General features: G+C 37.4%; 2 protein-coding genes across 4 annotated transcripts in view; one reads left to right on the forward strand and one right to left on the reverse strand.

The window, feature by feature from the left end:
- The window catches only part of LOC123546579 (uncharacterized), a 46,930-nt gene extending 35,686 nt beyond the window's left edge, over positions 1–11,244 (forward strand). Inside the window, exon 5 of the mRNA XM_045332988.2 lies at positions 605–11,244. Coding sequence (XP_045188923.2) covers positions 605–4,905 — 4,301 coding nt within the window. The 3' untranslated portion in view covers positions 4,906–11,244. The remainder of the gene's footprint in view (positions 1–604) is intronic.
- A 4,221-nt stretch (positions 11,245–15,465) lies between these two features.
- The window catches only part of LOC123546580 (DNA-directed RNA polymerase II subunit RPB2), a 39,802-nt gene continuing 38,906 nt past the window's right edge, over positions 15,466–16,361 (reverse strand). For all 3 annotated transcript variants that reach the window (XM_045332991.2, XM_045332990.2, XM_045332989.2), the window contains one exon: positions 15,466–16,303. In XM_045332991.2, coding sequence (XP_045188926.1) covers positions 16,214–16,303 — 90 coding nt within the window. In that variant the 3' untranslated portion in view covers positions 15,466–16,213. The remainder of the gene's footprint in view (positions 16,304–16,361) is intronic.

Genomic DNA, 16,361 nt, shown 5'->3' on the forward strand with positions numbered 1-16,361 from the left:
ATGAGACCTCAGCCAAGTTCGATAACTAGCCAAATCGGTCCAGGCATTTTAGAGTTACGGCCCTTGAATTACCGAAAAAATCCGTCTGTTTACTCTTGTCCGCTCTCTAAGTCGAACATTTCTCATCCGATCTTCACATGTGTTTGGCCATAAGACCTTACCCAAGTTCGATAACTAGCCAAATCCGCCCAGGCACTTTTGATTTATGGCCCTTGAATTACTGATTGGATCCACTCATCCAGACCATCTAATTGGATCCACTCGTCTAAAACATCTAGAGAAACTAACATTTTTCATAGGGGCAGTTGTGGGAGACATGCGCTTTTCTCAAAAGCATCTCTAGTGTTTAGGTTTGTTTTCACTCTATCTCTGTTATTTATAGGAGTTGACTTAAGCTATTGTCCAACATTATTATTATACTTATTTCGAGGGTTGGGGAGGGAGGGTGATTCTTATTACGCCGGTGTTATCATTAGTTTCATCGGGTATGCCTTATTCGTTGTAAAGGAACGAAATAGTCGAGCGCTCTGAAATCTCTGTAAGCTCTTGCTTTGGTACTTTGATTATTGTGCGCAGATTTTATTTCAAACTTAATTCATTGTAGGAGTGCAATTTCTACAAGGCACAACACTTGGTGTAGAGCTTGTACAGGAACTGAAAAATGAAACAAGAGCGCTAAGTAAATTCATTCTGGACATAGTGTCACAGACAGATGAGAGTTTCAAACCTGTTCATAATGCTTTACTTTCTATGGAAGGCACTTTAAATGAAACAACTGATAAAGTAAGTCATCTATTGACGGATACGTCGGAATTGAAAGGCAATTTAAAAGCGCTGACAGATACAGTAGATGATTTGCAAGATGCACATGAACAACATTCTGACACCATAGAAAAGATGAAGACTCATATAGAAGATGTACAATCTAATGTCAATAAAACGCAGCTGGAGCTTGTTAATTCCAAGCAGAAGGTTGACCACATAGAAAGCCGTTTAGACGATATATCACTGGGAGTTTCAGAAAACAGGACTAAACTAAATGATACTAAGACAGAGATTATATATGCTAGGATTGATATTGAGGAGTTAACTAAATATTTATCATCTGAAAGGCCAAATGACAAAGTGTTTTTCTATCCCCCAGATAGAGTTTCTTCATTTGTTAGTCGAGAGGATGAATTAGAAACGCTTCAAGAAGAGTTTCAAAGACGTAGCAACGACCATCATGTACAAGTTATTTGTGGATTAGGTGGAATTGGAAAAACAACCTTGTCTATTGAATATGCTTGGACTTTTCAAAGTTTTTATCCTGGAGGTGTGTTTTGGATGTCAGCGGAAACAACCGAAGCGTTGGAAGATTCTATACAACGTCTAGCCATAGACGCAAGTACTGTTGGAAAAAATGCGAAAGAAACACTCACAAAGACGCTAAAATGGATGTCCTCTATACAAGATAGATGGCTGCTTGTGATCGATAATGTAGATATGGAGGAAATTAGAAGTAGCATAAAAGAATTGCTTCTCGGAGCTTGGAAAAGGAATTCAAAAGGCCATATTATAATTACATCTAGAAGGGAGGCGGAAGAAGCGGAAGATGAGTTCAATGTCAAATTAAAGGACTGTATTACACTAGATGTACTGACTGAACGTGAAAGCGTTCAGTTCATGACAACTCGCTCGGGCTGTAAGAATGACAAGAACGACCGCAGTCTCGAATTATTGATAGAGGAGCTCGGCGGTCTACCGCTCGCTTTGGAGCAAGCAGTCGCACATATAAAAACTTTACACTGTACCTTCAAAGAATATTTGGAAAAATTTAATCGAAAAAGACTGAAAATTCTCAAAGCTAGTAGATCTCGTTTTAATGTATCAAAGGAACGTCAAGCTGTACGTACAACATGGCATTTGAATTTTGACTATATAGACAAGCAGTCCGAAGAAGAAGGACTAGGATGTGCAGCAGTTACTGTAATGGAAATATCAGCATTTCTGTATGCAGATGAAATTCCACTGACTATTTTAAATGTAGGTTCACCCGAGATTTTAGACGAAGATCTTCTTGACGCATTCCAAGAAGAAATAGGAGTCAAGCAAGTTGCTGAAATACTTGCACGATTCTCTTTGTTCAGTCGTCGTGGTGGCAGTACCCTTAGTGTCCATCGGTTAGTGCAGGAGGTCATCAGAGAAAATCTAACTGATTCAGATCGAAAAGCTTTTATCCTACAATGTGCAACACGTATGATAAACAAGGCTCTTGAGAGGACGCAGTCGCCAAGAGAAGCTTTAAAAGAAGAAAATGTTGGCAGAGCTTCATTACAGATGTGGAGTAAATTAGCACTCAGTGCAAATACATTAAAAACCTATCTTTTCGAGTTTACAAAAACTAATAAGAAACAAATGCATATTTGCTTTAATATTGAAAGCACAAAGCTATTACAAACAAGTGCAGTATACCACAGTCTGTTTCAGCGGCAAGACGAGGCGTTAGCCTGCCAAGCTCAAATGTTGAGCATCATACCCGCACTCGGCATTGCTGAATCTGATTACAGAGAACTAACCTGTATTAAGATACCCCTTTTACAGAATGACAGAGAGATTATTCAAAGTAGTATGACAATGGCTATATCGACGGGAACAGAACAATTGGTAGGAGTAGATCAAGCACAAACCGTTGCGCTGTTGGATCCAGAACCATTGCGCATTATGGGAAATGACGCTTTTAAATCACAGAAATACCAAGATGCCATTCAATGTTATTCTGAAGCAATCACTGCCAGTCACGGTAATATTGATCCAAAAGTTCTTTCAAACAGAAGCCTTGCCTACTTAAGAGTTTCTGATTATGAAAAGGCATTGCGTGATGCAGATCTATGTATACAAATTGATCCAAACGCACACAAAGCTTATTGCTGGAAGGCATATGCAATTGCTAATCTTATTCGTCTTGGTGTGTTGTCCAAGTCCTGGGAATCAGCTGGTTTGGCAGCTGCAGCTGTTGCCGGATATTTTAATAAGAAGTGTTTACTTGAATACAGGATGAAAATTGAATATCCAGTTGTACGATTCAAAATTATAAAAGATCAATCCACTCTAGGACAGGAAATGGTTTCCATGATGAACAGGGCTTATACAACATTATTGCTACGTAAAGGTAATTACCAAATAGATCTGCATAAAGCAGAGATCACTACAAAAAGTGTCCAGATCATCGGTATAGAAGAAGGTGTTGAAATCCATAGCCCACTAGGAGTTTCCTTGATCCACCCGAGTAAGATGAGCTCTAAGTTTCGATTCGAGGCAGAAATTAATGTGTTTTTCGAAAACGTAACGTTTCCTAACGAGACTGGGCAAATACTTGTCGATGGTCAAGTGAACGCAACATTTTACAGATGTGTGTTTTCAAACGGTAGAAAGGGCTGTGAGGACTTCCCGTTTTGTAATGGTCGTCGTGGTTGTGTAAATCCAAACCCGGACGAGTGCAGAACGTTAAGTGCGTTGCAAGAAAAAGCGTCGTGTCCGCATCCGAGCGGAGTCGTTGGTCATGCCGGTATCTGTGCAGATGGGGGTGGAAATGTATTAATAGATAACTGTACATTAAACAGGTGCGGTGGTGGGGGCACTCTCAGTATTGACGGATCTGTTCTTAAGATAAGACACAGTGCCCTTCGTAATATGAGACAGGCGGGTGTTGAGGTAAGGGAAGGAGGCTTTACAGTTGCTGAAGATTGTACAATTTGTGACAATCAGTTCCATGGGGTGGTGATAGGACCGAAAGGAAGAGGGGTTGTAAAAAGCTGTGTCATACAAAACAACAAAAATGAAGGAATTTGGTGCGGAGGCAATCTGGACACTAAAGGAGAATCACGTTTAACACATACATCGAATTCAGAAGGCGGATCAACATGCATTATCTTTGATAATTTAATCTATCAAAATGGTATGTCAGGAATATCACTAGATGGCGGATCGTATGATATTTCTGGAAACAAAATATTTGAAAACTGGCTTTGGGGAATGATGGTGAAATCTAGATCAACAACAAACATATGCAACAATGATATATTTGAGAACAAGTGTGGCGGCATAAGGATTGGAGTAAATTACTCAGCACCAGTCATGATGGATGGAAATACTATTCGAGACCATACTGGCCCTGCTGTTCATACAGAAAGGGACCATATAACGAATGACTTTCCAAGGACGTTACATGGAAACAAAGGTCTAATAGAAATGATGAAAGATATTGGTATGATGGATGATGAGAGCACAGTTTTTTCAATACCACCTATCATAACATCAAGGAATGTAATCGAAAAAAACAACAGAGGAGAACAGCATCCACGACAAATCCTAGACCTTGTAGAAACCTGTTGTTTCTGTCATACTGATTCTAACAAACTAAAAATATGTGCGAAGTGTAAGAAGGCAAGCTACTGTTCTAAAGAATGTCAGAAACAACACTGGAAACGTCATCAGATTATATGCAAACTCTTGACTGAAAACTTTACCGTAGACATAAAGATGTCAGAGACAACTAATTGGGACGTATACTTAAATGTGCAACGAGGATCGAATATTGTCCGCACCACAAAAGTTCCACTGCCAGGATTAGGAGAAGGTGCACCTCCTGACAAGACAAGTGAAAGAAGATTTATTGTCAAAATACAGTCAGGACACGAATACACAAGATATGATCCAAATAAGATGATGAGACTGTATGACCAAACTCAGACCATGGATATATTTTTCAGAAACCCTAACATCTATCACTTAATTTGCGAGTGTGGAGTTCTAGCTGCATCGAAATTCACTACAAAGAAAATGTTCTGTTGGGCTTCTTTTAAAGACAACGGCAAAACGCTGCGTATGTATACAGACACTTTGCCAACATTTCAAACATGGTAGTCATGCAGGTTATTTAGTATATCGGATGTTCAACACAACAAAAATATCCGATGTACATTTTCATTTGTGCGTTCTTTGTTAGCTCGACTATTCGAGCAAATACATATTGTTATCATTTAAAGGCATATAGCTTTGAAACTTGTTTTCCCTTTTCTAGGTCAATTACCAACCTCACTGGGTCAAGTCCCATAACTCTGACATGTATTTTGAGCAAATTATGCACCCTTTCGACTTAGAAAATCCTGGTTAAAGTTTTACATGCATGATACAATTTCCAAAACAAATGCAGATATTGAATTGAAACTTCACAAGTCTTGTGTCTTCGGGGTTATAAAACTAGGTGATGGCATCGAGTCTATAACTCTTGACATATCGTGGGCTGAGCGCGAAACTATTGTATCTTGTTCTTTATTCATATACAGTTACATTAGTTTCGCGCTCAGCCCTCGATATATTTTGGTCAAATTATGCCCCCTTTTGGACTTAAAAAATCCTGGTTAAAATTTTGCATGCAAGTACAGCTATTACTAAAAGCCATACAGATTTGATACTATTTTTAGCTCATCTGAGCAGGTGAGTTTTTGTGATCGCTCGATGTCCGGCGTCTGTCTGTCGTCTGTCAACATTTAGCTTGTGTATGCGATAGAGGCTGTATTTTTCAATTGATCTTCATGGAATTTGGTCAGAATGATTGCCTTGATGAAATCTAGGCCAAGTTCGAAAATGGGTCATCTGGGTCATAAACTAGGTCACTAGGTCAGATCAAAGAAAAACCTTGTTTATGCGATAGAGGCTGTATTTTTCAATTAATCTTCATGAATTTTGGTCAGAATGATTGCCTTGATAAAATCTAGATCGAGTTTGAAAATGGGTCATCTGGGATCAAAAACTAGGTCACTAGGTCAAATCAAAGAAAAAGCTTGTGTATGCGATAGAGGCTGTATTTTTCAATTGATCTTAATAAATTTTTTTCAGATTAATTACTTTGATGAAATCTAGGCCAAGTTCGAAAATGGGTCATCTGGGGTCTAAAACTTGGTCACTAGGTCAAATCAAAGGAAAACTTTGTGTATGCGATAGAGGCTGTATTTTTCAATTGATCTTCATGAATTTTTGTCAGAATGATTGCCTTGATAAAATGTAGGTCAGGTTTGAATATGGGTCATCTGGGGTAAAAAACTAGGTCACTAGGTCAAATCAAAGAAAAACCTTGTGTATGAAATAGGGGCTGCATTTTACACCGGATCTTCATGAAATTTGATCAGAATATTTGTTTGTATGAAATCTAGGTCGAGTTTTGATATGGGTCATGTGGGGTCAAAAACTAGGTCAACCGGTGAAATTAAATAAAAACCTTGTGTACACAATAGGGGCTGCATTTTACACGGGATATTCAAAACATTTAGTCAGAATGTTTGCCTTGACGAAATCTAGGTCAAGTTAGAATATGGGTCATCTGTGGTCAATAACTAGGTCACTAGATCAAATCAGAGAAAAACCTTTTGTATGCAACAGAGACTGTATTTTTCAATTGATCTTCATGAAATTTGGTCAGAATGATAGCCTTGATGAAATTAAAGTTAAATTTGAATATGGGTCGCTTGGGGTAAAAAACTAGGTCGCTAGGACAAATCAAAGGGAACTTTTTATATGTGATAGAGGCTGTATTTTTCAGTTGAGGTAAATGGTGAGAATGATTGCCTTGATCAAATCTAGGTCAGGTTAGAATGTAGGTCATCTTGACTCAGAAACTAGGTCACTAGATCAAATTGAAGAAAATACTTGTTTACACTTAAGAGACCATATTTTTGGTCTAATCTTAATGAAAAATGGTCAGAATATTTGTTTCTATGAAATCACTAGGTCAAACATGTTAATACTGTTATGGTGTGTTTCTCAGGTGAGCGACCTAGGGCCATCTTGGCCCTCTTGTTTTCTTTTCTAGATCAGTTACCAACCTCACTGGGTCAAGTCCCATAACTCAGACATATATTTTGGGCAAATCATGCCCCCTTTTTGACTAAGAAAATCCTGGTTAAAGTTTTGCATGCAAGTGCATACAGCTATTCCTAAAAGCCATACAGATTTGATACTATTTTTTTCTTTTCTAGATCAGTTACCAGCCTCACTGGGTCAAGTCCCATAACTCAGACATGTATTTTGGTTAAAGTTTTGTGTGCAAGTACATACAGCTATTACTTAAAGGCATATAGATTTGAAACTTACTTTACTCTGACATGTATTTTGAGCAAACTATGCCCCCTTTTGGATTAGAAAATCCTGGTTAAAGTTTTACGTGCAAGTTACTATGTCCAAAACTAATGCAGATATTAAATTGATACTTCACATGTGTCTTCGTGGTTATAAAACTAGTTGATAGCATCAAGTCCTAAAACTGTGACCTGCATTTTGGCCAAATTATTTCCCGTTTTGGACTTCGAAAATCCTGGTTAAAGTTCTGCGAGCAGGTACAAACAGCCATAACTTAACGACACGTAGATTTGAAACTTTTTTATGCCCCCAGCATCTACTGATGCGGGAGGCATATAGTGATCGTCCTGTCCGTCCGTCCTTCCGTCCGTTCGTCCGTCCGTCCGTACGAGGTTAACCAAATGGGACCGTTTCGTCTAGCATCAATACCCCTTACTAGAATGACTTAATACTAATGCAGATGTAACCTGTGACCATTCCTCATCTTCTGACCTCAGTTTGACCTTGACCATGACCTCATTTTGGACTTAGGTTGCTTTATACGGGCCATCTCCTGGTTAACCAAATGGGACCGTTTCGTCTAGCATCAATACCGCTTACAAGAATGAATTGATACTAATGCAGATGTAACCTGTGACCATTCCCCATCTTCAGACATCACCTGACCTCAGTTTGACCTTGACCTTGACCTCATTTTGGACTTAGGTTGCTTTATATGGGCCATCTCTTGGTTAACCAAATGGGACCGTTTCGTCTAGCATCAATACCCCTTACTAGAATGACTTGATACTAATGCAGATGTAACCTGTGACCATTCCCCATCTTCAGACATCACCTGACCTCAGTTTGACCTTGACCTTGACCTCATTTTGGACTTAGGTTGCTTTATACGGGCCATCTCCTGGTTAACCAAATGGGACCGTTTCGTCTAGCATTAATACCGCTTACAAGAATGAGTTGATACTAATACAGATGTAACCTGTGACCATTCCTCATCTTCAAACATCACCTGACCGCAGTTTGACCTTGACCTCGTTTTGGACTTAGGTTGCTTTGTATTGACAAGGATACCACCGGGAGCATAAAGCGTTTATTGAACGCAGCTTCTTGTTTTTAGCTCACTTGAGCAATGCTCAGGTGAGTTCTTGTGATCGCAGGATGTCCGGCGTCCGTCGTCTGTCAACATTTAGCTTGTGTATGCGATAGAGGCTGTATTTTTCAACCTATCTTCAGAATAATCGCCTTCTGGGTCATCTGGGGTATAAAAATTAGGTCAATAGGTCAAATCAAAGAAAAACCATGTGTGTGCAATAGAGGCTGTATTTTTTAATTTCTTTCTATGAAATAATGTCGGAATGATCGTCTTGATGAAATATAGGTCGAGTTTCAATATGGGTCATCTGAAGGAAAAATAGGTCACTAGGTCAAAACAGAGAAAAACCTAGTGTATGCGATAGAGAATAATAACTTTGATGAAATCTAGTTCAAAATTGAATATGGGTAATTTGAGGTCAAAAACTAGGTCACTAGGTGAGATAATAGAAAAATCTTATGTATGCGATAGAGACTGTATTTATTAAATTTATTTTCATGAAATTTGGTCAGAATGATTGCTTTCATGAAATCTAGGTCGAGTTTGAATATGGCTTATCTGGGATCAAAAAATAAGTCACTAGGTCAAATCTAAGAAAAACATTGTGTATGCGATGGAGGCTGTTTTTTTTTAAATTTCTTTCCATGACATTATGTCAGAATGATTGTCTTGATGAAACATAGGTAGAGTTTCAATATGGGTCATCTGAGGGAAAAATAGGTCACTAGGTCAAAACAAAGAAAAACCTAGTGTATGCGTTAGAGACTGAATTTTTCAGTTGGTCTTCCTTAAATTTGGTCAGAATGTTAGCCTTGATGAAGTAAAAAAGTAGGTAACTAGGTCAAATCAAAGAATTACTTTGTGTAAGCGATAGAGGCTGTATTTTTCTATTGATCTTCATGATGGGAGCGGTGGTCTAGTGGTTAAGGTGTCGGCCGCTCAACCCAGGGGTTGTGGGTTCGAGCCCCATTGGGGTCACGACCATGACTTCTCATAAGGCACCAGTACTGGTTTTTCCAGGAAGCAGACTCGAGAGTTGTTCAAATAAACTTGAAGCTTTCATTACAATCGAGCTAAAATAAATTAGTATAAACTAAACTAAATTTTGTGAGAATGATTGCCTTGATAAAATCTAGGTTAAGTTCGAATATGGGTCATCTGGGGTAAAAAAACTAGGTCACTAGGTCAAATCAAAGAAAAACCTTGTGTATGCAATAAAGGCTGTATTTTTTAATCGATCTTCATGAAATTTGGTCGGAATAATTGCTTTGATGAAATCTAGTTCGAAATTGAATATAGGTAATTTGAGGTCAAAAACTATGTCACTAGGTCAAATAATAGAAAAATCATATGTATGCGGTAGAGACTGTATTTTTTTTCAATTTATTTTCATGAAATTTGGTCAGAATGATTGCCTTCATGAAGTCTAGGTCGAGTTTGAATATGGATTATCTGGGGTAAAAAAAATAGGTTTCTAGGTCAAATCTAAGAAAAACATTGTGTATGCGATAGAGGCTATTCTTTTTCAATTGCTTTTCATGAAATTATGTCAGAATGATTGTCTTGATGAATATAGGTCGAGTTTCAATATGGGTCATCTGAGGGAAAAATAGGTCACTAGGTCAAAACAAAGAAAAGCCTTGTGTTTGCGATAGAGACTGTATTTTTCAATTGGTGCTGTACATCTTAAATAGACGCCACGGACTGATTCAACATGTACTCATTAACTTGGTAAAGTATGATACTGTCAATGTAATCTAAATACTGTTAATCAGTAGCATTACTTGATGCAAATTATTAAATCTTAACTAATACTTTGTATAACTGAAGTCTGTCGCAAATAGTAGGACAGCTTATTTTTATCTCGATGTCCATTTTGTTCGAACCTCTTTTTGATATCAAACGCATAATTACGTTTTTCGAAATTGAAAACCTGAATATTGGATTGGCGTCGTTGGGCGGATAAATTGATGTGCGGCGACAAGATTTGGTTTTTATTTTGGTTGAGGTATTGAGATGAATCTTGGCCGATTTGTAGCTTATAGCAAGACCAAGATTGACATTGAATTGGGGGTCAGTGGGATCAAGCTCACTTTTACTAAAAAGAACAAAAAACTAAACAAGAGGGCCATGAAGGCCCTGTATCGCTCACCTGACCTATTGACCTAAAGATCATCAAGATTAACATTCTGACCAAGTTTCATTTAGATATGGTCATAAATGTGGCCTCTAAGTGTTAAATAGCCTTTCCTTTGATTTGACCTGGTGACCTAGTTTTTGACCCTACATGACCCAGATTCGAACTTGGCCTAAAGATCATCAAGATTAACATTCTGACCAAGTTTCATTAAGATATGGTCATGAATGTGGCCTCTACAGTGTAAACTAGCTTTTCTTTTGATTTGACATGGTGACCTAGTTTTTGATCCTACATGACCAAGATTCAAAAAGGACCTTGTGATTATTAAGATTAACACTCTAATAAAGTTCCATGAAGATACAGTCATAAATGTGGCCTCTATAGTGTTAAAAGCTTTTCCTTTGATAGGTCCTAGTGACCTAGTTTTTCACCCCACCCGACCCAGATTTGAACTTGACCTATAGATCATCAAGATTAACATTCTGACCAAGTTTCACGAAGATACAGTCATAAATATGGCCTCTACATTGTTAACAAGCTTTTCCTTTGATTTGACCCGGTGACCTGGTTTTTGACCCCGGTTGACCAAATATCGAACTTGTCCAAGATTTTATTAAGGGTAACATTCTGACCAAGTTTCATTAAGATTGGGCCAAAATTGTTACCTCTAGAGTGTTAACAAGTTTCGATTGATTGAAATTAATCTTGGTATATAAATGGGTTCTAGAATAGCCAAGGCTGGCATTGCATATGGAGTCAGTAGGGTCAAGTATAACCGATTTAATGAATACATAGTGGCGCAATGGTATTTAGGCAGTAATGGTAGTCATTTTGGAGTGATGCAGACAAGTAGTAGTTCTAATCATGGTCAGGCATTGACTTTTTTCGTTTTTAATCCCACGCCACAAGTGGGAGGGGGTGGAGGGGGGGGGGGGGGGGGGGGGGGGGGGGGGGAAGCGGGTTATAGGAATGGTCTCTGTCCGTCCTTCCGTCCGTAACAAATTTGTGTCCGCTCCTTATCTCCTAAACCCCTTGAAGGATTTTCATGAAACTTGGGTCAAATGATCACCTCATCAAGACGATGATGTGCAGAACTCATGAGTCAGCCTTATTGGCTCAAGGTCAAGGTCACAACTCAAGGTCAAAGGTTTGAGTCTTCCATTTTATGTCCGCTCTATATCTCCTAAACCCCTTGAAGGAATTTTATAAAACTTGGGTCAAGTGATCACCTAATTAAGACGATATGCAGAACTCATGAGTCAGCCATGCCGGCTCAAGGTCAAGGTCACACATTAGGGTGAAAGGTTTGAGCCTTCCATTTTGTGTCCACTCTATATCTCCTAAATCCCTTGAAGGATTTTCATCAAACTTGGGTCAAATGATCACCTCATCAAGGCGATGTGCAGAACTTACGAGTCAGCCATACCGGCTCAAGGTCAAGGTCACAACTGAAGGTCAAAGGTTTGAGCCTTCCATTTTGTGTCTGCTCTGTATTTCCTAATTCTCTTGAAGGATTTATATGAAACTTGGATTAAATGATCACCTCATCAAGACGATGTGCAGAACCCATGAGTCAGCCATGCCGGCTCAAGGTCAAGGTCACAACTCAAGGTCAAAGGTTTTAGCCTTCCATTTCGTGTCCGCTCTGTATCTCCTAAACCCCTTGAAGGAATTTTATAAAACTTGTGTCAAATGATCACCTCATTAAAACGATGTGCAGAGCTTATGAGTCAGCCATGCCTGCTCAAGGTCAAGGTCACAACTTAAGGTCAAAGGTTTGAGCCTTCCATTTTGTGTCCACTCTGTATCTCCTAAACCCCTTGAAGGATTTTCATCAAACTTTGGTCAATTGATCACCTCATCAAGAATTCATGAGTCAGCCATGTCAACTCAAGGTCAAGGTCACAACTGAAGGTCAAATGTTTGAGCTCTGTATCTCCTAAACTTCTTGAAGGATTTTCATGAAACTTGGGTCAAATGATCACCTCATCAAGACGTAGTGCAGAATTCATGAGTCAGCCATGTCAGTTCAAGGTCAAGGTCACAGCTAAAGATCAATGGTTTACCCTTTCACTATCCATAGCAGGGGCGGGGGATTTAGCTGTCATTCAGACTACCTTGTTATTTATAAAATAAGAACCATTTACATGTCATAGGATGAAGGTCAAGGTCACAGTTACTAAAACTATTATTTGAAGGAATCGTCATCAAAATTTGGTGTCCGTTCCTTTTTTTTTTTTTTTTCAGTAAGAAAATTTACACTGAAAATCTTTCAAAAATAAATGGAATTCAAATGCTTTAAGTGTTTTTGTAGGCAGGGAAGAATTAAACCTTTACTCTGAGTGGTGCCTATTCAATGAATTAGACGTTTTGGTTTTCTTTTTGCATTTGATCCGTTTTATATTTATTTTATGTAGTATTTTTGCAAATATGAACAGGAGGAAAATGTAGCAATGTTGATTGCTCGTAGTTTGTCAAGATGGGCAATGGGCCAAACATATACTTGTTCTTTAACCATTCTAAGCTTTAAATAGATAGAACTTTGTGTATTTACTTGTTACTTTATCATTATCTGGTTCAAGTCACTTTCACAGCAAGCTACGGAACACTTTTTAATTAAATTTATTGTTTGCTACAAAGGTACAGAAACATGAGTTTAATTTTGTGGTATTCAAAAGGCACTAGATGTAGAAACAGTAAGATTAATATTCTATAAGCATACTTTGAAAATCTAGTGAAATAAATTGTGGAGAATGTGAACAAATCTTTCATAACATATAGTTAGTAAAGGTAGATTGATAAAATACTGGAGTAGAATTAAGACAGTCACAGAGATATTTCTTCTTTTTTTTTTTTTTTGATAGATAGTAAAGTATCAGACAACAACCGCGTTACATCTTACTGTCTCTAAAATGAAGTTAGTCTACGTTTACTGCTATTATATTAAGGTATTGATTTAATCGTAATTTAGATCCTTATTTTCTTTATTATATTCTTTGATCTATGTCATCTTAGAGTATTCACTAAAATATAACTGCCTCTGGCCAAGTTTCATATTATAAATTGTTAGAAATAGTGTATCTGATAAATCAGCTAAAGATTTCTGCCATGTAAAAAATTCACTAGGGTAACATGTTCCTATGAAAATGTAGTCATATAATTACTATTCAGGCATGCAAAATGCACTGTAAGTGTGTTTGTTGTAAGACTCTGCGTTACATTGTATTGCTGTTCGTTATAAGAGTATCAGTCATGTTGGATATTTTATTATGTGATAAGAATATCAGCTATGTTGTCGCCCCCTTAATGCAAAAAGGTACCAAGTGCCTTCTTTATTCATATGCTCATGGTACCTTTTTGCATTAAGGGGACGTTGTGTAATTTCGTATGTTACAAGGATATCTGTCATGTTGAATGATTATGTAATTAGAGTATCTGTCATGTTGAATTGTTGAATAATTTTTATGTAATAAGACTATCTATATCTGTTATGTTGTATAATTTTGTATGTTAAAAAACTTTTGCATGTTATAAAAATATCTGTTTTGTTGAATATTATTGTACGTTATAAGACTACCTGCCATCTTGAATGATTCTTATGGAATAAGTCTATCTGTTATGTTGTATTATTTTGTATGTTACAGGACTATCTGTCATGCTGAATGATTTTGTATGTAATACAATGATCTGTAATGTTGTATATTTTTGTATGGTATAAGACTGCCATGTTGAATGATTTTGTACGATACATGTATATGTTATGTTGAATATTTTTGTATGTTTCAAGACTATCTGTTACGTTTATTTAGAGATGTAACAAAAACCTATCTTCTCATAAAAACCATGCATTTTGTTTCATGCTTTTTTCTCTTATGAAAACATTGTCTCATGCCGCCAATAGCCCATGCAAGAACATTGTACTGGTGATTAACAGTCATATGTTTTTTTTTTCAATAAAAGTATTCAGTTGAGTTGTCTATGACAAAACCTATATAATTTCATTTGTTAAATCCCTATAAATATCTAAGATTTCATTTTGATTCTGACTTCCTTGCAAGAAACAATTAGTAACCTCTTCATTCATCCTAGAAAATTTTGCCCCATTCAGGGACAGTAACTCTATAACTCTATTGCCACTCAAGTTGTGTGTATGTGGTTAAAATCACATGTAAAATGTCACTTCTATCCTGTTTATAAGGTAAAAATTAACAAACTTTGCCTCTTTCAGGGGTCAAGCAGGGGCCATAACTCTGGAACCTATTATTGTATCAGAGGAATTCATCATGGAATCCGATTATATTGTTTCTATTTTGCAAGTTTGTATCAAATCAAACCATAAATGAAGTCTATTTGGCTGTTAAAGCCGAAAAGCAAATTTTGGCCCTTTACGGGGCCATAACTCTGGAACCCATGATGGGATCTGGTCAGTTTTCAAAAGGAACCGAGAAATTCTGCCAGTACAAGTTGTGTGCCAGTTTGATTAAAATCCTTTGCAACATGTGATCTTTATTGTGTTCTCAAGCCAAAACAGCCAATTTTGGCCCTTTAAGGGGCCTTAAGGTATTAGATAACTAATAGAACCTCCTTTTTGAAGAGTATTCAATTCCTACCATAAACCTACTTTTACTGCAATTCTTAGTGGGGCGTAGGTTCAAGCCCTACTGGGACCAAATTTTTTTCGCCTTATTTTCCTTTTTTTATGCCCCCCTTTGAAAAAGGAGGGGTATATTGTTTTGCAGATGTCGGTCGGTCTGTCGGTCGGTCGGAATGTAGACCTATCCGTTTCCGGATGATAACTCAAGAACGCTTGGGCCTAGGATCATGAAAGTTGATAGGGAGGTTGGTCATCACCAGTAGATGACCCCTATTGATTTTGAGGTCTAGGAAGATTGACCATAGTGAAACGAAGCATTCTCACGTTGTTAATAGGAAACTAAATGGTCTACCAACCAAAAGACCGAACATCAATGAGCAAAACATTATACCCTCTCTTCTTCGAAGAGGCATACTAGTTAAACCAGTTTTGTATAAAGGCAGGGGTCTGTTTTTCAACCTTGTAGCAGTTTTCATATGGATGTAACTAGGAGACAACTGGTAAGAAAAAAACAATTCCACGTTACATGATTTTAACTTTTATTTTTCATAAAGTTTTGTACAATTTCAAAATAATTGAAATAAAAGGAGTCAAATATAACTTAGTAGTAGGCTTCCTCATTGACTTATGCAGCTAAAATATTTTTCAAGGAAGGCATACATAATACAAATTATGTTGCTTTAAGGATTTTGGAGATTTCAGATATTCATTCCTTCCAATTACCATGTTACTGTTCAGTACTTTCTTAATCCAGAGTGTCTTCATGATAATGTTTCTTACAAGTCTTATCTATGAAAACAGACATGCAGAATGTTTACATACTATGTACACACATATTTTACTGTGCACTATGTACAACAAAAACCCACAGCATATTAATAATGTTGTGTAGCATTTTTTCAACCCATGTGTTGTCTAATTCAAAAATGGCAAATACAGGTTCTAGGAACCAATTGCTTTAAAAACTTGTTCATATGTAACTTCACACTTCCAAACATATGTACATGATTTGTTTCACATCACTTTGGTAGTTAATACACTAATGGTCTGTGGCAACATAGTTGCAGGTGTAACCATCCAACTGTAGTTCAAATCTCAATGTGGACTCAAACTTTAAGTTTAACATAATAGAAGTCTTTCATCCACTCTGTGGCCTACCAGCTTAGGTTCCCTTGGAATTTTAGTGTTTAACTGTAAAGCACTTAACATTACACTGTGAATGTTATGTTTTAAATCATGAATTTCCCTGTGAGCCCGCTGCTTCACCAGCTCAGGTCACCATGATTCTCGGTGCAATACTCATAGACATAAGTTCTTGGAACAACAACTTGCACGCATATGGGATACGTATCTGAGAGATCTGAAACAGAAATAACAAACATTTAACACTTGTCACTATTAAACCTAAACTTCAACAT

Source organism: Mercenaria mercenaria, chromosome 9 (assembly GCF_021730395.1).
Source record: "Mercenaria mercenaria strain notata chromosome 9, MADL_Memer_1, whole genome shotgun sequence".
In the NCBI taxonomy this organism is placed as follows: Eukaryota; Metazoa; Mollusca; class Bivalvia; order Venerida; family Veneridae; genus Mercenaria; species Mercenaria mercenaria.